A 24774-nucleotide genomic window follows, 5' to 3' on the forward strand; every position below is an offset into this window, starting at 1 on the left:
CACAGAAGAAAGCACTCTTGCATTATTTATGCCACCAATGCTCAAAGAATCAGATCTGTAAGCAGAGTTTCTAAATCAGCTACAAGAAAATGAAAGTAAATTTGTATTTTTCTGATATCGCACTATTAGAACAAGTTGAGGAGGAGGCCAGTATAGACAAGGAAAAAAATTAACATTGTTTTTATAGGCTCTTGTTCTTGAATCCAAGTGCATATAAATTCAAGCTGCTTGCTTAATTTTTATTTGGTTCCTCCAAAAACTTTAATCAAGCCCCTTGCAGTTGCAAAGCCTGCCTTGAGTCTTGTGAAAGTCAAAGGGGAAGTGTGCAAATACCTGCAACGTGATGCAGCTGGCTCTGGGGAACAGATGGGTGGGGAGGAGTCAGAGAAAGGGACCCAGATAGGATCAAACAGTAATTAACGTCACCCATTTCTCCACAGAAGGTAGAGGAATTTTAAAAATTTTATTAGACATATCCTTTGCATCTTATTCGTACCATTTAATGCTTTAATCAACTCCTCTTTCAAAAAACAGAGAATATCATTATAAATTATAAAATTACATTGTACAGGCCAGGCACAATGGCTTACACCTATAATCTCAGCACCTTGGGAGGCTAAGGCAGGCAGATCACTTGAGGTCAGGTGTTCGAGACCAGCCTAGCCAACATGGTGAAACCTCATCTCTTCTAAAAATACAAAAAAAAATAGACAAGTGTGGTGGCATATATCTATAATCCCAGCTACTCAGGAGTCTGAGGCAGGAGAATCACTTGGACCCAGGAGGCGGAGGTTGCAGTGAGCCAAGATCGTACCACTGCACTCCAGCCTGAGTGACAGAGCAAGACTCTGTCTCAAAAAAAAAAAAAAAATTATATTGTACATACACTTCTACAGCCTGCCCTCCCAAACCCCTCCCCGCCGCCAAAGAAAACCCTGCATAGTGGCAGGATTCTGTAGTCCCAGCTACTTGGCAGGCTGAGGCAGGAGGATCAAAACCAAAATTGCATATCAACTGGCCAAGGTATTTTGTTACAATTATCCTTTGAGTGTGTCATTAGTCAGACTCTAAAGTCTAATTGGTACTCTCAGAAGTCCATTTGTGAGGAGGGGACCACTGTCTCCAGCCCCTTCACATTTTGCAGCAGCAATACTAGAATTTTTGTAGGTGATGAATGTCTTTGGCATTAAAAAAATTGCCCCTGGGCCAGGTGCAGTGGCTCATGCCTGTAATCCCAGCACTTTGGGAGGCTGAGGCGGGTGGATCACCTGAGGTCAGGAGTTCGAGACCAGCCTGGCCAACATGGCAAAACCCCGTCTCTACTAAAAATACAAAAATTAGCTGGGCATGGTGGCGGGTGCTTGTAATCCCAGCTACTTGGGAGGCTGAGGCAGGAGAATCACTTGAACCCAGCAGGCGGAGGTTGCAGGGAGGCAAGATCATGCCATTGCAGTCCAGCCTGAGCAACAAGAGCAAAATTCCATCTCACAAAAAAAAAAAACAAAAAAAAGAAACCTGCCTCTGGGCAAATGCAGGGGACAGGAGGGTTTACTTTATTATTTTATTTTTGTGGATGTTTGAAAATGTTCATAATAAAAGACTTAAAAACTGATCACTGAGCTTAGCTGGTTCTATTATGTATGGACAACCACACCCCATTCTCTTGGTCTCAGCAAACCAGAGCTTATAATTTTCATTAGCAGTTATTACTAGGGTTGTGCATGAGAAGTGAGGAGAGAGAAGTAAACTCGCTGCCTTAGTACTTCAGAGTGGAGCATGCCTTTGAGAGGCATAACCCGGCATCAGAATAAAATGAGAAAACAATGTGAACCCTGAATATCTGAGACACGTCTCAGTTAATTTAGGAAGTTTATTTTGCCAAGTTTGAGGACGCCCACCTGTGACACAGTCTCAGGAGTTCCTGATGACATGTGCCCAGGTGGTCAGAGCACAGCTTGGTTTTATACATTTTAGGGAGACATGAGACATCAATCAACATATGTAAGATGAATATTGGTTCGGTCCAGAAAGGCAGGACAACTCAAAGTGGGGAGGGGGCTTCCAGGTCATAGGCAGATAAAAGACAAATGGTTGCATTATTTGAATTTCTGATTAGCCTCTCCAAAGGAGACAATCAGATATGCATTTATCTCAGTGAGCAGAGGGGTGACTTTGAATAGAATGGGAGGCAGTTTGCCCCTAAGCAGTTCCCAGCTTGACTTTTCCCTTTAGCTTAGTGATTTTGGGGTTCCAAGATTTACTTTCCTTTCACATTTACCCCCTTTTTTATTTAAAAATCTTTTGGAGAAATCATTTTAGAAGAAAATGAGTCTCTGGTCTCAGGTTTCGTCTGATCTCTCATGGCTGGGATGGTTTACTGCTAGACAGGTAGGTACCAAGTTATTAGGAAAGTTTATTTTTAGCAGCTTGTGAAGTCTCACATCCTGTGAAAAGAAAATAGGGGGAAAAAGGGAGAAGAACAACAACAAAGAGAAGAACAATCCTGGAAAATTTGTATAGGCCATATTACTCCATTTTGGTTGGTTGGTTGGTTGTTTTGAGATGGAGTTTTGTTCTTGTCACCCAGGCTGGAGTGCAGTGGCACGGTTTCAGCTCACTGCAACCTCCACCTCCCGGGTACAAGTGATTCTCCTGCCTCAGCCTCCCAAGTAGCTGGGATTACAGGCATGTGCCACCACACCCAGCTAATTTTTGTATTTTTAGTAGAGACAGGGTTTCGCCATGTTGGCCAGGCTGGTCTCGAATTCCTAACCTCAGGTGATCTGCCCACCTCAGCCTCGCAAAGTGCTGGGATTACAGGTGTGAGCCACTGTGTCCAGCCTAAGTCACATTACTCTGAAGTCCACACATGGACTTCAGAAAGTGGCTTATGTATGTAAATAGATTGCTGTTATTTTCTTCTGAAGTTTAAATTGTCTAGCTTCAGTTTGCAGGGCTTTAAAAAAGCACAGCTTAGTTTTCAGTGACTCCAAATTAGGAAAAATGGGGGGAAAAGATAAGAAAAAAATTGAAACATTATTTTGAAGACTTGTAGGGCCAGGCATGGTGGCTCAAACCTGTAATCCCAGCACTTTGGGAGGCCAAAGTGAGCAGATCACCTGAGGTCAGGAGTTTGAGACCAGCTTGGCCAATATGGTGAAACCCTGTCTCTACCCAAAATACAAAAATTAGCTGGATGAGGGGGCGGGCACCTCTAATCCCAGCTACTTGGGAGGTTGAAGTAGTAGAATCGCTTGAATCTGGGAGGCAGAGGCTGCAGTGAGCTGAGACTGCAAGATCATGCCACTGAACTCCAGCTTGGGCAACAGCGAGACTCTGTCTCAAAAACAAAACAAAACAAAATAAAAAGAATTGTAGCCAACAGAAGTTAGAATTCAGTCCAAACTGCAGAAAATAGTATAAATGGAAAAACATTAGGCAAGACTAGAATCTAACAACAATCGTACTATATTTTTTGAAACATAATTTTCTCTCTCCAGGTTCCCATTTTTACTAAAGACAAATCATGATAGAACTGATTTGCTTTATTATACTTGGACTGAGTATTTGTATACAGTGCAGCAAGAATAATTTTTTTTACATAGGCTTTTAAATTGACTTTGATGGAACTTTGTTCCATAGAAAGAATCTCAGATAAGGCTTTTTAAAAGCTGAGCCCAGCCATAGATGGATTTGTACCATCAAATGCCTATGGGTTGGGGGAATTCCTCTCCTCTTGAGGTTCCAAGATAAATTTGGGGCTCCTGGGTCTGTCAGAAAGTGACATTCTTTACTTACACAGGTCAGTAATCCTGTACAGGAACTGTGTAGGCAAGGTATGAGGCCAGTTTTCCCAAGGGACTTTTATTGTTTCCATAAGTCAAATTTGATTCCTTAAGGGAAAGCACACCATTCCAAAGCCTTTGTAAAATAACCAGTTTCTCCAATTGTGTCCTGTTACAAATGAAAACAGGTTCTTATTGCACTTATGCCATAACTGTATTGCCATAAGTTAAGAATATTCACAAATAGTTTTCAAATTCTGGAGAAATCAGGTAGAGAAAAACAAATATGCTCCAAATGTTGTTCATAGGAGTATACTAAATTGTTAAAAGCTGTCAATAGAGCAAAAGTTTCCTTGACGCCTTAAAACAACACAAAGGATGAGCAACATTTTAAGAAAAAGTCAAAAATATTACTTCAGTTTTTTGGTTTTTTTTTTAGTTCAGTCCATGCAGATAACTCCTGTTCTGCTTGATATTCATGAATATTTCACCTCTCCCTGAGAATTGCTTGAACCTGGGAGACAGAGGTTGCGGTGAGCCAAGATAGCACCATTGCACTCCAGCCTGAGCAACAAGAGTGAAATTTCATCTCAAAAAAAATGTTAAATTAGGTTACTATATCCATATATATATACACACACACACATATATATACAGGTGTGTGTGTATATATATATATATATGTCTTTATTTTTGTAACTTTCTTTATATCGCTCTTATTTCCTGGTTTCTTTTACCTTGTTTTATACATAATCTTTAAATAAGCTTTGAATTAGACAAAATTTGTTCACCTTTTTAAAAAGGACACACTTCTTTTCTTTAAGAAAGAATGTTTTCCTACAACATATTTTTATTGAAAAATACCCAAATAATGAAATATCTATTATTTAATTTAATATAACTTTAGATTCTAAATTATGATGAGTTTGTCTACAAGTATTTTTCCCATTGTATTTACCTAATTATTTTAATCATTTACCTAGATTATTTATGTAAACTGCAATAGTCATCATTTAAAGTTATGAAACAACCATTGCAAAATTATAACTGAGACAGGGAAAAAGATCTGACCTAACTGAATCTATCGTGCTTCTAACCTCCAAGTTGTCTTTGTTCATTTCTGGGCAGAGGCCGAACTAACTTTGGGAGGAACTTAGTTTATAGTTTAGCTTTGAAACAAAGATAACAGTCCTTTCCTAAAACAAACCTTACTGCCTGTGGACTAGACTGCCTGAAGCCAAAATATTAGAAGTTACTAAATTGAAGATGTAACTATTTTCATTAAACCAAGATCAATGTCTTATTTATTAAAAATTACACAAGCAAAGATCATTCTGTTTTGGTCTGGGTTTATAGTTTTGTAACCCCTATGCCAACTTTTGACACCTTACAGTGTTTAGCAGGGATAAGTATGAAATTGCTTGATTAATAAATGCAAACAAAAATGTATGCTGGCAATTCTTAAGACATTTCTAATATTATGTTTCCAATAATTTTAAAGCTGGCTTATTTATTAAAGATTTTACTGAAGTTACATAAACTTAAAAAAGCATTTGACTAGTCTTTTATTTTTTCCTGATAAAGTATTTGATTCAAGCGCTTTTATTTTCTTAAGCCAATTAATTAGAGCTCTTTTATATTTTTTCATGAATGAAACATTGTGGAACATAACACATAAATACATAGATGTATTAGGCATGCCAATAGAAGTACATCTTGTAGATTCATAAAGACCCTTTTTTCCCTGTCTTAGACTTTCAAATTCTTGATAACCTGTTTCACTACCCTAGACAATTGTCAGCTAAATCGCCTTAAATTTGCATAGTAAAGGAAACAACTCAGGTGAAAATCAGCAAAATTTACGTCATAAAGTATGGAGAGAAAATGTCTGATGTGCTAGAGGGAAATTAAAATGGATTTAATTACCAATTAAGCAAAAAATTATAGAAATTATACAGGCCTTTCCAATACACCCACCCACACACACACACACACACACAAGATCCTATAACTTAGGAACTCTATAGTTTGCAGATGGACCCTAGGACTCTTTTTTCCTTAATGTGAATGTACACAAAGACCATATTACTTCCATTTCACATAAATTCTGGCAAGTAGAGGTGCCATAAAACCTACGTAGTGCTTGAAAGGGGAGTCATTCTCTTATTTTCTTCTCATTCTTAGATTATTGGTTTCCCACTTTCTTTTTCTTAATAAAAGGAAATGAGATTATTAATAAGGAACTTAGATTATTGGTTTTCCACTTCTTTTTCTTAATAAAAGGAACTGAGCTGTGGCCTAGAGTTTTTGTGTGATGAGTCGATGTGTGTTGCTTGTAAGCAGGACTCCACAGTGCGTCACCACTGAGTTGTTTCTACCCTCATACATGCCTCAGTTTCTCTCTCCAGAGGTCTATTATCTCTGAGAGGTCTCAAACACTGGGTAATCAGCCCTTACATGTGTTTCCTGGATGAGCCTTTTTTAAAATTAATTTTTGGGCCAGGAGCAGTGGCTCATGCCTGTACTCCCAGCACCTTGGGAGGTCGAGATGCGCAGATCATCTGAGGTCAGGCGTTCAAGCCCAGCCTGGTCAACATGGTAAAACTCTGTCTCTACTAAAAATACAAAAATTAGCCAGGCAGGGTGGTGCATGCCTGTAATTCCAGCTATTAGGGAGGCGGAGGCAGGAGAATTGCCTGAACCATGGGAGGCAGAGGTTGCAGTGAGCTGAGATCATGCCACTGCGCTCCAACCTGGCTGACAGAGCAAGACTCCATCTCAAATAAATGAATAAAATTAATTTTTGTTAGGGATTTTCTTGTAAGGTTGCTGCACATTGTGGGGAGGTCAAGCCCCCAGACACCTCGGTCAAGGCCTCAGTCACCCGGGGGCACCTTTCAGCTGGAAGGAGCAAATATTGTTTCTTTTCAGAGCTAAGAATATTCAGTCTCTTATCCAAATACACACAGACAAGCCAAATCAAGACTAATTTTCAGAGAAAAAGCAATAGAGAAGATCCTTTAGAATGCATATCTGAACTAGAATTAGGATCCTTAAACAACAACTGCCTAGGAGAAAAAATAAAATAACAGCCAAGACCACTTCCTATAAACTGTGCTCAGCCATCCCTAACTTTGTAGTTCTCGTTTGCCATTACACACGCCAAGGTCAAAACCTCTCACAGTACAAGGTCATCTCCGGTACCCACAAAGTCAAAGAGGTGGGGTCATGCGATACAGGAAAATAGAGCTTTAAACCTAAGAAGAATGCCCATGACTCTTGAAACTCCATGAAGAAAACAGAACACCTCGAAAGGGGTGAGTGGCACCTTCGTTCTGAATTCTTTAAAGAGGTTCAAATCATTAGAAGCCTTCTCTAGATTTTTTAGTACTGCAGGTGGCAAAGAGGAAGGAGGTATGTGGTAGAAGAAAAGTAAATGAAAGAACCTTTTTTTTTTTTTAAAAGACAGGAAGCAAACACAGAAACCAAGTGCATGGTTTTCTGTTTTATTTTCCTGCTTTTGCAGCTGTGAGGAATTTTAGCCAAATTAGAGAGGCCTTGTTACCCAAAATTTGGAATTCTCACTCAGATTTGACCAAGTCAGGTAGAGTAGGTCAAATCTGATGGGAGAAAGAAAAGAACAAACAACAGCAACAAAACAACAATGTGATCTCTGAGCACACTAATGGTAAGGAGAAATTAAGATCAGTTGGTTGTTAACTTTAGCCAAGACAAAACCCAAATTCAGCTACTCACCTAGGGTTGTTGGGTCTTGGGCTGAAGAAGCAAAAAAAATCAAACTTGTCTTTCCTGTTGGTATAGCAGGATGAGCGGCAGACAAAACTCCTCAGACACTGAGTTAAAGAAGAAAGGGGTTTATTTGGCCGGGGGCATCGGCAAGACTCCTGTCTCAAGAGCCAAGCTCCCCGAGTAAGCAATTCCTGTCCCTTTTAAGGGCTCACAACTCTAAGGGGATGCATGTGAGAGGGTCATGATCGATTGAGCAAGCACAGGGTACGTGACTGGGGGCTGCATGCACCAGTAATTAGATCGGAACAAAACAAGATAGGGATTTTCACAGTGCATTTCTATGCAATGTCTGTAATCTATAGATAACATAACCCATTAGGTCAGGGGTCGGTGTTTAACCACCAGGCCCAGAGTGTGGTGCCGGGCTGTCTGCCCGTAGATTTCATTTCTGCCTTTTAGTTTTTACTCTTCTTTTTTTGGAGGCAGAAATTGGACATAGGATGATATGAGGGGTGGTCTCCTACCTTATTGGGAGCAACCTCAGACTCAGGATCACTGCCTTCCATCATCATGAAAGCAGGAAATCTTGCCCTCCTTGTTGGAAGCAAGTAAAACTCCAAAAGAGGGAGTTGTACAGCAAAATAAACTTTAGATCTTGACCAGATGTTGGGAGATTGGGGATTCTCTGGAGTGGGGTGCTCCCAGGCCTCAGCAAATTTTCCTATTGGTTTGAGCCATAAAGTTAGCTCATGCTGGTATCAAGCACCAATAGGAGATTTGCCAAAGGTCAGGGGTACCTCCACTCAGAATCCCTTTGTGGTTGCCAAATGTGAACCCCAAACATCTGAGATAGGTCTCAGTTAATTTAGAAAGTTTATTTTGCCAAGGTTCAGAACATGTGCCCATGACACAGCCTCAGGAGGTCCTGATGATATGTGCCCCAGGTGGTTAGAGCACAGCTTGGTTTTATACATTTTAGGGAGATAGGAGACATCAATCAACATATATAAGATGAACATTGGTTTGGTCTGGAAAGGCAGGACAACTTGAAGCGGGGAGGGGGCTTTGAGGTCATAGGTAGATAAAAGACAAATGGTTGCATTATTTTGAGCTTCTGATTAGCCTTTCCAAAGGAAGCAATCAGATATGCATTTATCTCAGTGAGTGGAGAGATGACTTTGAAGAGAATGGGAGGCAGGTTTTCCCTAAGCAGTCACCAGCTTGACTTTTCCCTTTAGCTTAGTGATTTGGGAACCCCAAGATTTATTTATTTTCCTCTCACAACACTTCGGGCAGAAATTAAATTATTTGCCTTGCATACATCTCTCTTCAAAAGAAAGCTATCGGTGAAATAAGCTCTTATCAGTAAGTTGCTCCTTATCCATTAATTCCATCTATTAAGTTCCTATATGCAAAGCCCAGTGTTGGATAGGGAGACACGAATGTAACGTTTCTCTTTGGCAACAAGATAAAGATAGAATAAGTCAGGTAATACCTAGTTGCTGAAACTTAGCTCAACACAGGCTTACAGTCATCAATGGTACACCTACTCTGTAAGGTGTACACTCTGTGTAAAGTATCTACTAGATTAGATACTAAAACAATAAAGCCAGGCACAGTGATTTACGCCTTTAAACGCAGCACTTTGGGAGGGGAAGCAGGAGGATCTTTTGAGGCCAAGAGTTTGAGACCAGCATAGGTAACACAGCAAGACCTTTAAAATTTTTTTTTTTTTTTTTTTGTGAGACTGAGTCTCGCTCTGTTGCCCAGGCTGGAGTGCAGTGGTGCAATCTCGGCTCACTGAAAGCTCTGCCTCCCGGGTTCACACCATTTTCCTGCCTCAGCCTCCCGAGTAGCTGGGACTACAGGTGCCTGCCACCATGCCTGGCTAATTTTTTATATTTTTAGTAGAGATGGGGTTTCACCGTGTTCACCAGGATGGTCTCAATCTTCTGACCTCGTGATCTGCCCATCTCGGCCTCACAAAGTGTTGGGATTACAGGCATGAGCTACCACGCCAAGCCAAGACCTTTAAATTTTACAACAAATTAAAAAAAAAAAAGCCAGTGTATTGGTGCATGCTTGTAGTCCTAGCTATTCAGGAGGCTGAGGTGGGAGGATCACTTGAGCCCTGGGGCTCAAGACTGCAGTGAACTATGATCACATCACTGCACTCCAGCCTGGGTGACAGAGCGAGACCTCATCTCTAAAATACATAAAGAAATAATATATGGAGGAAAATTTCAGGTACAGTCTTCATCCTTGGTGTAGTGGGAAAGAAAGATGACAAAAAGTCGTTAATACTGGGATGCCCAGAGTACTATGGGATCACACAGAAAAGGTTCAAGGAAAGCTCCATGAGTTACTTAAACCATCTTGAGGGATGGTTAAGATTAGCAAGTGAGAAAAGATGACAGGAAGCAGTGTTATAAAATAACATGGGTATATGTCAGGAATTCTTTGAATAATAACACAACAACAGGAAAAAGTTTTCACTAGCAGAGGAGCTCATGAGAGGATTTTGTCAGTTTTGTTTACAGTAAGTGTGGCTCATAGTAGGCACTTATTAAGTATTTGTTAAATGAACAAATGGATCTGAGCTCAGGGTTTATGGCAAGGAGCAATGGGGAGGGAGACAGGACAAAATTAGGGAGATCTTGGAAGAAGCTTGGATTGTATGGTGATGGGGAAAAACTGAAGATGTTTATAAAGAAGGATGTTTAGAAATAAGATGTTTATAAAGAAGCTCAAAACCTGGATTTGTGGTTTTGAGCTTCAGGGATGAGAAAGGACCTAAGTGGCACAAGACTGGAGACCAAAAGACACAAGTTATATAGCCATTGTTAAAGTCAGGTGAAAGCTGACCAAGGTAAAACATATGGAATTTGGTAGCAAACTTGTCACCTAAAGCCAACAGAATTGTCAACATGAAAAAGACTGGCAATATCAAGTGTCATCAAGGATGCAGAGCTAGAGCTCGAACACTCATCCTCTGCTGGTAGAGTATAAATTGAAAATATATGCAGGCCGGGCATGGTGGCTCATGCCTGTAATCCCAGCACCTTGGGAGGCTGAGATGAGCAGATCACTTGAGGTCAGGAGTTTGAGACCAGCCTGGCCAACATGGTGAAACCCCATCTCTACTAAAACATAAAAATTAACCAGGAGCGGTGGCGGGAGGCTGAGGTGGGAGAATCGCTTGAACCCAGGAGGCGGAGGTTTCAGTGAGCTGAGGTTGCAGTGAGCTGAGGTTGCAGTGAGCTGAGATTGTGGCACTCCAAACTGGGTGACAGACACTGTCAAAAAAGAAAGAAGAAGAAGAAAGGAAGAAAAAGAAAGAAGGAAGGAAGGAAGGAAGGAAGGAAGGAAGGAAGGAAGGAAGGAAGGAAGGGAGGGAAAGAAAAGGAAATACGTGCAGTATAATTTTGAAAACTGTGGGGTAGCTTCTACTGAAGCAGAACCCACAATCCCACTTTTAGCTATACAACAGAAATCAGTGCTTATGTGCCCACAAAGATATCCCTGCAAAGATATGGACAAGAACATCCACAGTAGCACTATTTGTCATAGCTAAAATGGATAAACTGTGTTACATTCATGCAATGGAATACCAAAGAAACACTGAAAAATGACTGCAGTGACACTATCCAGGTAAGTTTCATAAACATCCTGTTATCCTGTTGAGTGGAAGATGCCAGACACAGAAGAATACACATTGTAGAATTCCATCTTTCCTTTTTCTATTTTTTAAAAACAATTACATTTGAATCAGTGCACCATACTCTTTTTTTTTTTTTTTTTTTTTTTTTTTGAGACAAGAGTCTCTCTCTGTCACCCAGGATGGGATGCAGTGGCGTGATCGTGGCTCACTGCAACCTCCACCTCCTGGGTTCAAATGATTCTCATGCCTCAGCCTCCCACGTAGCTGGGATTACAGGTGCGCACCATCACACCTGGCTAATTTTTGTATTTTTAGTAGAGATGGGGTTTTGCCTTGTTGACCAGGTTGGTTTCAAACTCCTGACCTCAAGTGACCCACCAGCCTCAGCCTCCCAAGGTGCTTGGATTATAGGCGTGAGCTACTACACCCGGCCGTCCATCTTTAAAAGTCCAAAAACAGGCAAAATGAATTTATCATGCTTCCTGCCAAGTCTGGTCATTCAGGTAGCCAAGCCCTGCCTATGTTCCCACCAGGAGTTCTTATCTCTGCACGAGCTCTGACCTCAGATTTCACAGAGGATTATGAACTGTCCTTCATGCCCCAGAGCCACCATCCAGCTGCCACCTAACTCTTAGCAAAGAGAAACTTTTGCAGATCCTTTCTGACACCTGCCTCCCATGGCCAAGGCCAAAAGAACTAGTTATAGGGGAGATAGTTACAAACCAGGCAACTCAGATAAATTATGAAATTCTACCTCCACACTTAGGTAACCCTATTCTCAAGAATCAAAAGAATGATTTGCTGTTATAGAAGTGGATTCATGAGCAACCCGGTAAGTGAAATGGGATCAAGGTAGAGTTACAAATCTGGGGTTTACTTTGAAGGAATAAATATAATGACACACTCAGGCAGAATGCTGCTGCCTGGAGAAGCAGAAGCCATCTATGTGGGGATGGTTTTGCCCTGAGGCACACTAGGCACTAAAGTTAGTTCTAGACTTTTCTAGCCCCTGCCCCAAAGTCCTAACACCATTCCTGGTGGCTCAACCGCCCCCTTACTGGGAACTCAAGTTTTCACCTAATCCCAACCTCACACGCTTCCTTCTCTTCAACCACGTAATATATTTAGTACTAAAGTCTTTGAATTCCATCTTTCTTCAAACATAAGACACTTGTGAAAGATGTATTATTACTTTATATACCACTAAAAAGTGTTCCAAGTGAAATATAACATACCATCCACTATGAAATGCATTCTGATTCAGAGATGTAAACGTTTGAAAAAAACATGTGCTTCTTAGAATCAACGAATTCTAATACTCTTACATGGGGAGAAGTCAGGGAATGACAATTCCCAAGCCACTTGATTTCAGGAGATTGTGTATATTAATTAACAAATCCTCAATACCAATATATAAGAGCTCTGAGAAGTTCCAGTGATGGAGTTTGTTTATTTCCAGCATCATTATATGTTTTAGATCTTAGATTAAAGGAATATTATGGAGAATTATAGAAATCTGGCAAAGTGTTAGCATAAGTAATTTTGAAAGGATGCCAAATATGAAAATATTATGAATTTAATGTGTTCAATGTGTATTTATATTTAAAGTGTCCTGCAAATGATGGAAATGAGTAAGATTAACTTTTCAATCAGGAATAAAATTCCTTAAAGCCTCAACATTTTCACAGTACTTGAATCAATAAATGTTTCACCATTGTGCATTTGTGAACAGATTTTTGAATTTAGTGGAGCTGATGCTAAACAACTGGAAGCCAAGATTCAAGAATTAATGTAAGCTGATCTCCAAGACGAAATATACTTCTGATACTTTAAAAGGCAAGAGCAAATGTGTTTGTGTTTTTATTTGCAGCAAATATTGTCATGTTCTATTGGTCTCTCTCCTAATGGATTACTGGTTGAATACCATAATGCAATCTCACTGTACAACTGCTAAAAACTGTTGCAATATCAGAGATTGTGTCATTTCCATTCTCCAACTTGACCTTCCCACTTGCTCTGAGCACACTCTTTGGGTAATGTTTTTATGAACTTCACAAGAGAGGTTCTGCACAGCTAAGTAATACCAGGTTGTCAAGATTTTCCAGAGATTAGCAAAGATCCAATTCTTCCCAGTGGTCAAGGAACAAATAAATGCCTTAATGCCTTCGTGCAGTTTGAGTAGATGAAAGCCTCCCCCTATTCAGCCATTTTTTATGGTACGAAATCCTTCACCAATGTATCAATTTTTTTTTTTTTTTTTTTTTTGAGACAGTCTTGCTCTGTTGCCCTGCCTGGAGTACAGTGGCATGATCTCAGCTCACTGCAACCTCTCCCTACCAGGTTCAAGTGATTATCCCCCCTCAGCCTCCTGCGTAGTTAGGATTACAGGCAGACACCACCACACCTGGCTGATTTTTGTGTTTTTAGTAGAAACAGGGTTTCACTATGTTGTCCAGGCTAGTCTCGAACCCCTGACCTCAAGTGATCCTCCTGCCTCGGCCTCCCAAAATGCTAGGATTGCAGGCATGAACCACCACGCCCAGCCATCATTTTGTTTGAACTGTGTCATTTTTCTCTCTCTCTCTCACTCCCTTTCTAAAGTCCTCCTATAAACACAGATATACACACACAGACCCACACACATACAAACCAGAAAGTCCTTTTACTGCCAGTAAAACAAAAACAAAAACAAAAAAAACCTGAGATAACTCAGACAAATGAGCCCAGAAGAGATGGCTTCTTCTATACTATACTAATTGTGCCTATGCTGAGGCTGCCACCAGACGAACACTGGAGTCTTAAGTCATAGACAGAGTGGAGCTGGCTTTCCTAGGCATTAATAACTGAGATTTTGACAAAGCATAGGCTCCATATGCTTTTTTAGAATTTTTTGGAGTAGGCAGAGCACAGTGGCTCATGCCTGTAATCTTAATACTTTGGGAGGTCGAGGCAGGTGGATTACTTGAGCCCAGGAGTTTGAGACCAGCCTGGGCAACATGGTGAAACCCTGTCTCTACAAAAAAGAGAAAAAGTAGCCAGGCATGGTGGCTTGCATCTGTAGTCCCAGCTGCTTGGGAGGCTGAGGTGGGAGGATCGCTTGAGCCCAGGAGTTTGAGACCAGCCTGGGCAACACAGCGAGACTCTGTCTCTATAAAAAAGAAAAAAAAAATACAAAAATTAGCCAGGCATGGTAGCTCGTGCCTGTAGTCCCAGCTGCTTGGGAGGCTGAGGAGGGAAGATTACTTGAGTCTGGGAGGTGGAGGTTGCAGTGAGCTGAGATCGTTCCACTGCACTCCAGTCTGGATAACAGAGCGAGACTCAGTCTCGAAAATAAAAAAATAAAATAAATAAGTGAAAATTATTTGGGCTATAGAGGAAACCAGCACATATTAGTTTAAGCAAAAAGGAGAACAAATAAGCATTAAGCACTGCCAAACACTGGAATAGGCACTTAAAATAAAACTTGATTCATGGAATCCAAATGCAGAGATACAGTCAGCCTTCACATAAGATTAGAAACAGTGAGAGGAAAGCTTTGGGGAACTCAGTATATTTCCAAGTATTTCTGTCCTCTGCTTTTCATCTGAATCATCCTTTATGTTGCTACAGATAGATGTTCCTTATTTTCCAGTCTTAGTGCCGGAAAGTAGTCCCTGCCAACACCTCCCAAGCATTTATTATCTCCTCCATCCAAGAGACCAGCCAGACTATTCTTTCCTGAACAACTCTAGCCAGGGGCCAGGATCACAATCATAAAGGCAATTTTGCTCCTATTATAAAGATGGGGGTAGAGATGGTGGGAACCCCAGAAAAGCAAGAGGCTGAAAAGACTTAAAATGTTGTGTTCCCTGCAAAAAAATAAACTTTTAAAATAACAATTTAAAGCAAAAGTTGTCTGATAAAAAATCTGTATATGCCATGCTCACATATCTATTTAGAGTATTTGCTAGACAATATCCTAAACCCTTTACATTCATCACCTCATTTAACTTTTGCAGCAATCCTGTAAGTGGAATTGTATTGAAAAATGTTTAACAACTGGTTCTCTGGGAGAAAAAAACTCCCTGGTCTGAAGTGGTTGCCAATTTCTGTGGTGTAAATACTTGGCAGATTTCAAGCTACACAATGGCATCACTGAGCATGCAGTTGGGAAGAGATGTACACAATAGGCCCTCATGAGCTGGTAAGATTTAGCTGTAGCACACCAGTACCTACAGTGGAGGTACTACTTTTATCCCTATTTTCTTACACAGAAGCAAACAGACACAAAGAAGTTAAAAGACTTGCCCAAATTTCCCCAGAAAAATCTGCACTGGACCCCAGCTCTGTGATGCCAAAGTTAAGACTAAAGGTTTAAGAAAAGTTGTATAGGGCCGGGCGCGGTGGCTCAAGCCTGTAATCCCAGCACTTTGGGAGGCCGAGACGGGCGGATCACGAGGTCAGGAGATCGAGACCATCCTGGCTAACACGGTGAAACCCCGTCTCTACTAAAAAATGCAAAAAAAAACTAGCCGGGCGAGGTGGCGGACGCCTGTAGTCCCAGCTACTACGGAGGCTGAGGCAGGAGAATGGCGTAAACCCGGGAGGCGGAGCTTGTAGTGAGCCAAGATCCGGTCACTGCACTCCAGCCTGGTGACAGAGCAAGACTCCGCCTCAAAAAAAAAAAAAAAAAAAGTTGTATAGTCAAGCTTATAATAATATAAGCATGGCATATAATGGTGCCATGTTTATCTTAAATTCTACCAGTCACACTCACTGCTTAACAAAATTAAGTGTCAAAAAACTTCAGATCATCTTGTCTGGTGACCTCATTTTAATAAGATCTCATTTATAGAGGTTCAGAGTAACATGTTTCAATTTGAACTTGCAGGGCTAATGCCCAAGTTTCTAAACCATAACTGCGATCTCCCCAATTATTTGCAACATACTATATCTAGATCATCTCTGTCTCCTTTTTCTTTCTTTCTTTCTTTTTTTTTTTTTTTTTTTTTGAGACAGGTTCTCACTCTGTTGTCCTGGCTTCAGCCAGGGCACTGCTCCAATGCAGTGATGCGATCATAGCTCACCGCCATCTCCATCTACTAGGCTCAAATGATCCTCCCACCTCAGCCTCCCAAGTATCTGAAACCACAGGCTTGTGACACCATGCCCAGGTAATTTTTGTAGAAATGGGGTTTCATCATGTTGCCCAGGCTGGTCTAGATCTCCCGGGCTCAAGTGATCTGCCTTCCTTCACCTCCCAACGTGCCGGCATTACAGGCATGAGCCACTGTGCCTGGCCTGGGGCCTCTTTTTAACCTCCACAAAGAATACTGCAGTTCTGCCGGGTGTGGTGGCTCATGTCTGTAATCCCAGCACTTTGGGAGGCAGAGGCGGGTGGATCACGAGGTCAGGAGTTCAAGATCAGCCTGGCCAACATCGTGAAACCCAGTCTCTACTAAAAAACACCAATTAGCCAGGTGTGGTGGCAGGTGCCTCTAATCCCAGCTACTCGGGAGGCTGAAGCAGGAGAATTGCTTGAACCTGGGAGGCGAAGGTTGCAGTGAGCCAAGATCGAGCCATTGCACTCCAGCCTGGGCGACAGAGCAAGACTCTGTCTCGAAAAATATATATATATATCAGTTCTTCCATCAGAGCCCATGGGCCCTTTAAGCCAGGAGTCTGCTTTACTCCAGTGTAGTACACTGCAGTATTCGCCGAAGCAAGCCCCCCATCTTTCCTGACAGCCTCCTGATTTCTTCTATGTAAACCGAACGACTCAGCAATATCTGCCCCAACCTCCTGGCTCCCAAGCACAGTTCTCTCACCTCTCAAAGTTTGCATTAATGACAAAATGCAAAGAAAAATACATATCCAGATTTACTGCATCGTTTCCTCCCAGTAAAGTTAAGAACATTGCTTAACCACAACAAAGTCTTTTATCTAGGACCAGGGATCGGGGCTCATGCCTATAATCCCAGCACTTTGGGAGACTGAGGCAGGAAGACTACTTGAGGCCAGGAGTTTTAGACCAGTCTGGGCAATGCAGCAAGACCCCATCTCTACAAAACCTAAAAATTAGCCAGGCATGGTAGCACACGCCTGTAGTCCCAGCTACTCAGGAGGCTGGGGTGGGTGGATGGCTTGAATCAAGGAGATTGAGGCTGCAATGAGCCATGATTATGCCACTGCACTCCAGCCTGGGCAACAGAGTGAGAACCTCCTCCAAAGAAAAAAAAAAAAAATTACCTAGCTCTTGTGTCTCCAATGAACACACTTTTAACATGCTAAGAAAGTTCTGACTTATCATTAACATTTATTCACCTAGGATTAACAGATTTCAGTCTAAATTTAAAATCTTCCTCCCCCAACATTTCTACTGGGCATACTCACCATTAGTCCTGGAAAAGTGTGAGTTGGGTCAAAAACCAAGTTGGAGCCTTCCTCACTTGCACTACCTTCTCACCCAGGTTTTTCTCTTCATCCTAATCTGTTATCACCACCCAGCACACATTTTATGTCTTATTTCCCCAAAGCCTTTCTTGCTTTTATCAAGACCCAGTTATCCCATCATTCATTCACTCATTCATCCAATAGTCATTAATGGGGTGGTTTGATGCTAGCAGTAGGCCCATCCTAGGGATGCACAGAGTATGAATATTCTCCTTGAGATGCTCACACTTCAGCAAGAGAGACAGGCATGCGCAAACAAAGCTAAAGGAATTACAGTAAGAGATGCTCTGATCAATATTCATGCAAAGGCACAGTGACGTAGAAAAACAGGTAAGTGTGATTGATTTGCCTGGAGGTAGGGCAGGGAATGGGATTGCATTTCAGTGGCTTCTGGGAAGAGCTGACAGTTAGGCTGGCTTGAAGGCTAGGAGGAGTCTGTTAGATACCCAAGGGAAGAAAAGGCTGATAACACAACACAGACAAAACAGTGATTTGAAAATGGAGGGTGGAGGGACAGTGGCAGAGTCTGCAGTATTGGAATTTGGGGAAAATGGAAAAAAGCAGCTCATTTCATTAGTCCCCCTAAAAGGCTTAAAGTGTCTCCTTCTCAGAGGCATTTGTTTGCATAGGAGCAAAGTTTAGGACAGTAACATTCAGTGTTAGAAAGCATGCTTGATTGGGCATCAAAAGACGAGTTCTCATCATAGTCTATCAGCAGCTGTGTTGTTTAAGGTATGTAAATCTCTCTAAGCTTGATTTTTAAACACTTAGGAGGAGAAGCTGGAGTAAGGACTCTAAAAGGCCCACTCATAAATATATCTACAGGCCAGGCACAGTGGTTCATGCCTGTAATCCCAGCACTTTGGGAGGCCAAGGCTGGTGGATCACTTGAGGTCAGGAGTTTGAGATCAGCCTGGTCAGCATGGTGAAATCCTGTCTCTACTAAAAACACACACACAAAAAATTAGCCAGGTGTGGTGGCACGTGCCTGTAATCTCAGCTACTCAGGAGGCTGAGGCAGGAGAATTGCTTGAACCTGGGAGATGGAGGTTACAGTGAGCCAAGATTATGCCACTGCACTCTAGCACGGACACCAAGAATGAAACTCTGTCTCTAAATAAAAATAAATAAATAAATAAATAAATAAAATACATCTTCAGTGTGGACGAACTTTTGGTACTATTTCAGAGGAGTGATGCTGGAGCTCAGAAAGAATGTTCTCTGTGCTGCTTTCCACAGCTTGTGATGCTCCTATTCAACCCCACACTTCACAGGAGCTCAGCACCCTCCAGGGTCTATTATGAGACCTCACATGTGGATTGTGAGAAAGCTCAGCATGGGATTCAGACCCCACTCCCAAGTAAGCACTACTGTGTGATCCAGTTAGCTAGCTGTTGTCCAAAATCATAGTTAGCCCGCCTAAATCTGAAGTAGGACCTGCTTTACATTGTCAAAGGAAAAAAAAAAATTGTATAGGGCACTAGCAAACATACAGTGGGTAGGTTGTTCTTTTAAACGTTCTTTTTAAAAGTTGTCACCCAGGTGTGGTGACTCATGCCTGTAATTCCAGCACTTCCGGAGGCTGAAGTGGGAAGGCTGCTTGAGGTCAGGAGAATGAGACCAGCCTAGACAAAATAGTGAGACCCTGTCTCTACAAAAATTACAATAATTAGCCAGGTGTGGTGATGCACATCTGTACTCCCAGCTACTCAGGAGGCTGAGGCGGGAGGATCACCTGAGCCTGGGAGGTCAAGGCTGCAAAGAGCCATCACCATGCCACTGCACTCCAGCCTGGGTGACAGAGTAAGACACTCAAAAAGAAAAAGAAAAGAAAACATAGAGCTCAACAAAAGAAACTACTTTGGGCACAGTGGTCCATGCCTGTAATCCCAACACTTACGGAGGCTGAGGCAGGTGGATCACCTGAGGTCAGGAGTTCGAGACCAGCCTGGCCAACATGACGAAACCCCGTCTCTACTAAAAATACAAAAATCAGCCAGGCGTGGTGGTGTAATCCCAGCTACTCAGGAGGCTGAGGCAGGAAAATCATTTGAGCCCGAGAGGTGAAGTTTGCAGTGAACTGAGATCATGTCACTGAATTCCAGTGTGGGCAATAGAGCAAGTGAAGCTCTGAGAAAGAAAGACACAAAGAAAGAAAAAAGAAGAGAAAGAAAGAAAGAAAGAGAGAGAGGAAGAAAAGAAAGAAAGGGAAGGGAAGGGAGGGGAAGGGAGGGGAAGGGAGGGGAGGGGAGGGGAAAATAAAAGGAAGGAAGGAAGGGAGGGAAGAAAGGAGAAAAGAAAAGAGGGAAAGAAAGAAAAAGAAAGAAAGAAAGGAAAGAAAGAAAGAAAGAAAAAGAAAGAAAGAAGGAAGGAAAGAAGAAAAGGAAAGGAGAAGGAAGGAAGGAAAGAAGGAAGGAAGGAAGGAAGGAAGGAAGGAAAGAAGGAAAGGAAAGGAGAAGAAAGGAAGGAAGGAAGAAAGAAGGAAGGAAGGAAGGAAGGAACTATTCCAACAAACAAGTTTGTAAAAGCCCATTTGAGGAACAGAATCACTTCCCACACTACATTTGTGTGACTGAGCCCCAGTCATACATCCTTTCCAATGAAAAAGGTGAAGAACAGTTCCAGACAACATACCTGGATAGAACTACTCATCTCCAGAAAAAACAGTGGACTAAGGCAGTTGGCCTTCTCCATGCGTTAATATTCTGAATAGCACTTTGATCCAGAGATGGAGGTCTTCCTGAGGCTAGCCCAGCTCAGAACTGTTGCCACCTGGGAAGTCTTGATTCTTGGTGTATACAGCAAGGGCAGAAGGTGCTCCTGAAGACATCGCCACTTGAGCACTCTGCTTAGGCAGTAGTGTTCTCAAGGCTCCCAAGCAACCCTGGGAAACTGAAACAAAAAGACATGCATTTCCCATGTCTCTGGACCTTCATTTCCCATCTCTGGGCTGTAGATTCAATGTCCATTAAGGTTCTGTGCAGAATAGTGTTCATTCTTCTTCTAAGCATGCTATATGTCAAGCACTGCACCAAGCCATATACCTCGGACTCAATCTAGATTGCTCATCTAAGTCTCACAATGACTGAAATTGATATTATCATGATTGAGGAAACTAAGATTTAGAATTTGTCTAAGTTCTCTGCAGCTAGTAAATGATGGAGTAGTCACTTGAGATACTGCTACGATAGCACCGTAATGTTACTCCTATATGTAGCCATCTACACTGGGTGATTCAAGAAGACTCAAAAATGTCTCTTTTCTCCAAAAGACCTCTTCAGTCTCTCTAGCCTCTCCTGATTCCTGTCTCTTGTAGAGGAGGAATGAGTTTTAACAGTGTAGTAGTTTTGCTTAAAGAATATAGAGCAAATTTTTGAAGACACAGTATATGTAACAGGTCAGTTTTGATAAATTCACTTAGTCAGTAAACGTATATTTAACATCTATTATGTACCAGGCATGGATCAAAGTTCTTAGGATATAACAGTGAAAAAAATAAACAAAGATCCTCTACCTTAAGGAGCTTACAGTCTAGCAAAAAAAGATGGAAAATAATAAATAAGAGCAGATTATGATAAAAGATGACAAGTCCTGCAAAACAAATGAAAACATAAGATGGGATAAAGAGGATCAGGAATGGGGGTGAAAGAGGCAGGTAAATAAGATGTCAGTTGGCCTCAGTATGAAATCACTGTTGCAAAATTATAACTGTGAAGATTATTACAGTGATACAGTGAAAGAGATCTGACCTAACTGACTCCATCTTGCTTCTAACCTCCAAGTTGTCCTTGTTCATTCCTGGGAGTAGGCCAAACTAACTTTGAAAGAAACACAACTTATAGTTTAACTTTGAAACAAAGACATAATATCCCTTTCCCAAAACAAACGCTTTTCCTGCCTGGGGACTAGTCTGCCTTTGCGGGACTAACAAGTTAGCCACAAGATTAGAAATTAGATTTAGGAGTCATGCAACTAGAGGTCACAAGATTCTGATCCTCCTCAAATTGCTCCTGGGGATAACATCACTATTGTAAAGCCTAAGGTCAGTGCTTGAGATGTTTTGCAGTCCCTGCACTTGATGGATCAGTTGACACCACCCGGATTGATAAACTAGCTCATCTAGTCTCGTGGCCCCCACCCAGGAACTGCCTCAATGCAAGAGGACAGCTTCAATTCTCTCTGATTTCATTTCCGACCCAACTAATCAGCACTCTCAACTCACTGACCCCTACCCACCAAACTGTCCTTAAAAACCCCATCCCCCAATTGTTGATGAGACCGATTTGAGTAATAATAAAACTCCGGTCCCCTGTACAGCTGGCTCTGTGTGAATTACACTCTTTATTGCAATTGTCCTGTCTTGATAAATCAGCTCTGTCTAGGCAGCGGGCAAGGAGAACCTGTTGGGTGGTTACAAGTGGGAAGGTAAGACTTAAGCAAAGGTTTTGAGGAGGTAAGGAAATTAGCCAAATTCTATGGAAAGAATAGAAATTGAAGCAAAAGGAGCAGCTGGAACAAAGACCCCAAGACAGAGCGTACCTGGTGTGTGTGAGAAAGGATATAACAGTGAGAAAAAAATGAAGATCCTCTACCTTAAGGAGCTTACAGTCTAGTGAAAAAAGAAAGTAATAAATAGGTAAAAAATAGATTATAATAAAACATGACAAGTCGGCAGGTGACAAACAGCAAGGAGGGCTGGCTGAAGCAGGAGTGAGGAAAACAGGGCTGGGAGAGGTGGTCACAGAAGTATCTCAAAAGACTAGATCATATAGGGTTCTGCAGGACATCATCAGAACTTTGCTTTTATTCTGTGTCAGAATGGGGGCTGGTGAAATTTTGAGCAGAGGAGGGACATTGGTCCAGGAGGACAAAGGGAAAACCAGGAGGAGCCTGTTTCAGTAACTCAGGTAAAAATCAATGGAGCTGGCCAGGCACAGTGGCTCACACCTGTAATCCCAGCACTTGGGAGGCCGAGGCAGATGGATCACTTGAGGTCAGGAGTTCAAGACCAGCCTGGCCAACATGGTGAAACCCCCGTCTCTACTAAAAATGCAAAATTAACCAGGTGTGGTGACACACACCTGTACTCCCAGCTACTTGGGAGGCTGAGACACTAGAATTGCTTGAACTTGAGTGACAGAGGTTTCAGTGAGCCAAAACAGTGCCACTGCACTCCAGCCTGGGCAACAGAGCAAGACTCTGTCTCAAAAAAAAAAATGGAACTGAAACCAAGATGGTAATAGCAGAGGTGGTGAGAAATTGATTTTTTATACATATAAATAAACTGGAATTCGATTTCCTGATGGTTTGTATATGGGGCCTGAGAGACAGAAAGAGGAACAGTACCAAAGATTTTCCTGAGCACTCTGAAAGGTGGAATTGCCAACCACTCTGACAGAGATGGCTGAGGGTGGAGCAGGTTTCTAGGGGACGATCAGGGTTCAGGTTTGGACATGTTAAGTCTGAGGCATCTACTAGGCATCCAAGTGCTGTCAGTGAGTAAGCTGTAGAATATATACATCTGCAGTGCAGGAGAGAAGCCTGAGTTAGGGATATAAATTTTTATTTATTTATTTTGAGATGGAGTCTCGCTCTGTCACCCAGGCTGGAGCACAATGGCACAATCTCAGCTCACTGAAACCTCCACCTCCCAGGTTCTAGCGATTCTCCTGCCTCAGTCTCCCAAGTAGCTGGGATTCCAGACGCACGCCACCACACTCGGCTACTTTTTGTATTTTTAGTAGAGATGGAGTTTCACCACGTTAGCCAAGCTAGTCTGGAAACCCTGATCTCAAGTGATCCACCCGCCTAGGCCTCCCAAAGAATTGGGATTACAGGCCTGAGCCATCGCGCCCGGCTGGGGATATAAATTTAGAACTAGTCAGCACATAAATCTTTTAAAATCACTAAGACTGAATATGATCTTCAAGGGAGTGCACATAGATTGAGATGAGGATGAAGGATCCTGGACACTTCCACATTATGAGGGTGGGAAGAAGAGAATAACCTACAAAGAAGACTGAGAATTCATGACAAGCGAGGTAGGAAGAAAATAGAGTGTAGTATCCTAGAAGCCGAGTATAGAAAGGGTACAGAGGAAGAGGGAGTGATCAGCTATACCAAACAATGGATCAAGTGCAATGCAGAGTAAGAATTGGCCATTAGCTTGAGCAACATGGAGGTCACTGGCAACCTTAACGAGAGCCTTTTTTTTTTTTTTTTGGAGACGGAGTCTTGCTCTGTCAGGATCTCAGCTCACTGCAAGCTCCGCCTCCCGGTTCACGCCATTCTACTGCCTCAGCCTCCTGAGTAGCTGGGACTACAGGCACCCGCCACCATGCCCGGCTAATTTTTCGTATTTTTAGTAGAGATGAGGTTTCACCGTGTTAGCCAGGATGGTCTCGATCTTCTGACTTCGTGATCCGCCCGCCTCGGCCTCCCAAAGTGCTGGGATTACAGGCGTGAGCCACCGCGCCGGGCCAAGAGCCTTTTTAAGGAATGGGGTGGGAAATTGATTAGTTGCCTCTGGAATTAGACTTTTACTATTCAAGAGGACAAATGAAAAGGTGCTCGTGGCGAATTAGGAGAGATGTATTTCCTAAAAGAATTACATTCCGAGGTTTCCTATATTTCCTGTAGGTACCTGCTGGTTAGAAATTTGTCCCCTATCACCGACCGGGCACCTGGTGGGAGACCGGGCGCCCTCACTGGGGAACTGCAGGATGCAGGCCCTCGGGCAGGAGCATCTGGCAAAGCTGGGAGCGCCACAGGCTCCCTCCTTTGCAGGACGAAGTGGGGCCTCTGCGGCCGTCCTGGACAGGCCAGGGTGGTGGCAGCTTTGCCCACGTGGAAGCGGGACTGGGTCTCACTTGCCTGGTGGTGGTCCCTGGCTCCTCCTTGCTTGCTGCAGCCCTGGGCAGCAGGCACTGGATGGTTCTTCCACCTATTTGCTGCTGGTGCCCCAGGCAGTGCGTGGACAGTGGGGGGGCTATGGGCAGGGCCACGTGGGCTGTGACCCTGGGTTGTCGAGATGACCCAAGCACTGAGGCTCTGCTGAATGGAGCCGGGTCCCACAGGCCGTGGATGCCCTTGGGAAGGGTGACTGTGGCTTGTGTCTGGGCCTGAGTGACAGGAATGTGTCATTTC

The 24774-nt window shown here is 42.5% G+C and overlaps 1 protein-coding gene across 2 annotated transcripts in view; it reads left to right on the forward strand.

The window, feature by feature from the left end:
• The window catches only part of TXNDC8 (thioredoxin domain containing 8), a 35007-nt gene extending 21561 nt beyond the window's left edge, over positions 1-13446 (forward strand). The window contains exons 5-6 of one of the 2 annotated variants that reach the window (XM_033237846.1): positions 11963-12028; positions 12929-13446. In XM_033237846.1, the coding sequence (XP_033093737.1) occupies positions 11963-12028; positions 12929-12991 (129 nt within the window). In that variant the 3' untranslated portion in view covers positions 12992-13446. The remainder of the gene's footprint in view (positions 1-11962; positions 12029-12928) is intronic. The other variant, XM_033237848.1, reaches the window with a different exon arrangement.
• Positions 13447-24774: the final 11328 nt, after the last annotated feature.

Source organism: Trachypithecus francoisi, unplaced genomic scaffold (assembly GCF_009764315.1).
Source record: "Trachypithecus francoisi isolate TF-2019V2 unplaced genomic scaffold, Tfra_2.0 Lachesis_group16, whole genome shotgun sequence".
NCBI classification, from domain to species: Eukaryota; Metazoa; Chordata; class Mammalia; order Primates; family Cercopithecidae; genus Trachypithecus; species Trachypithecus francoisi.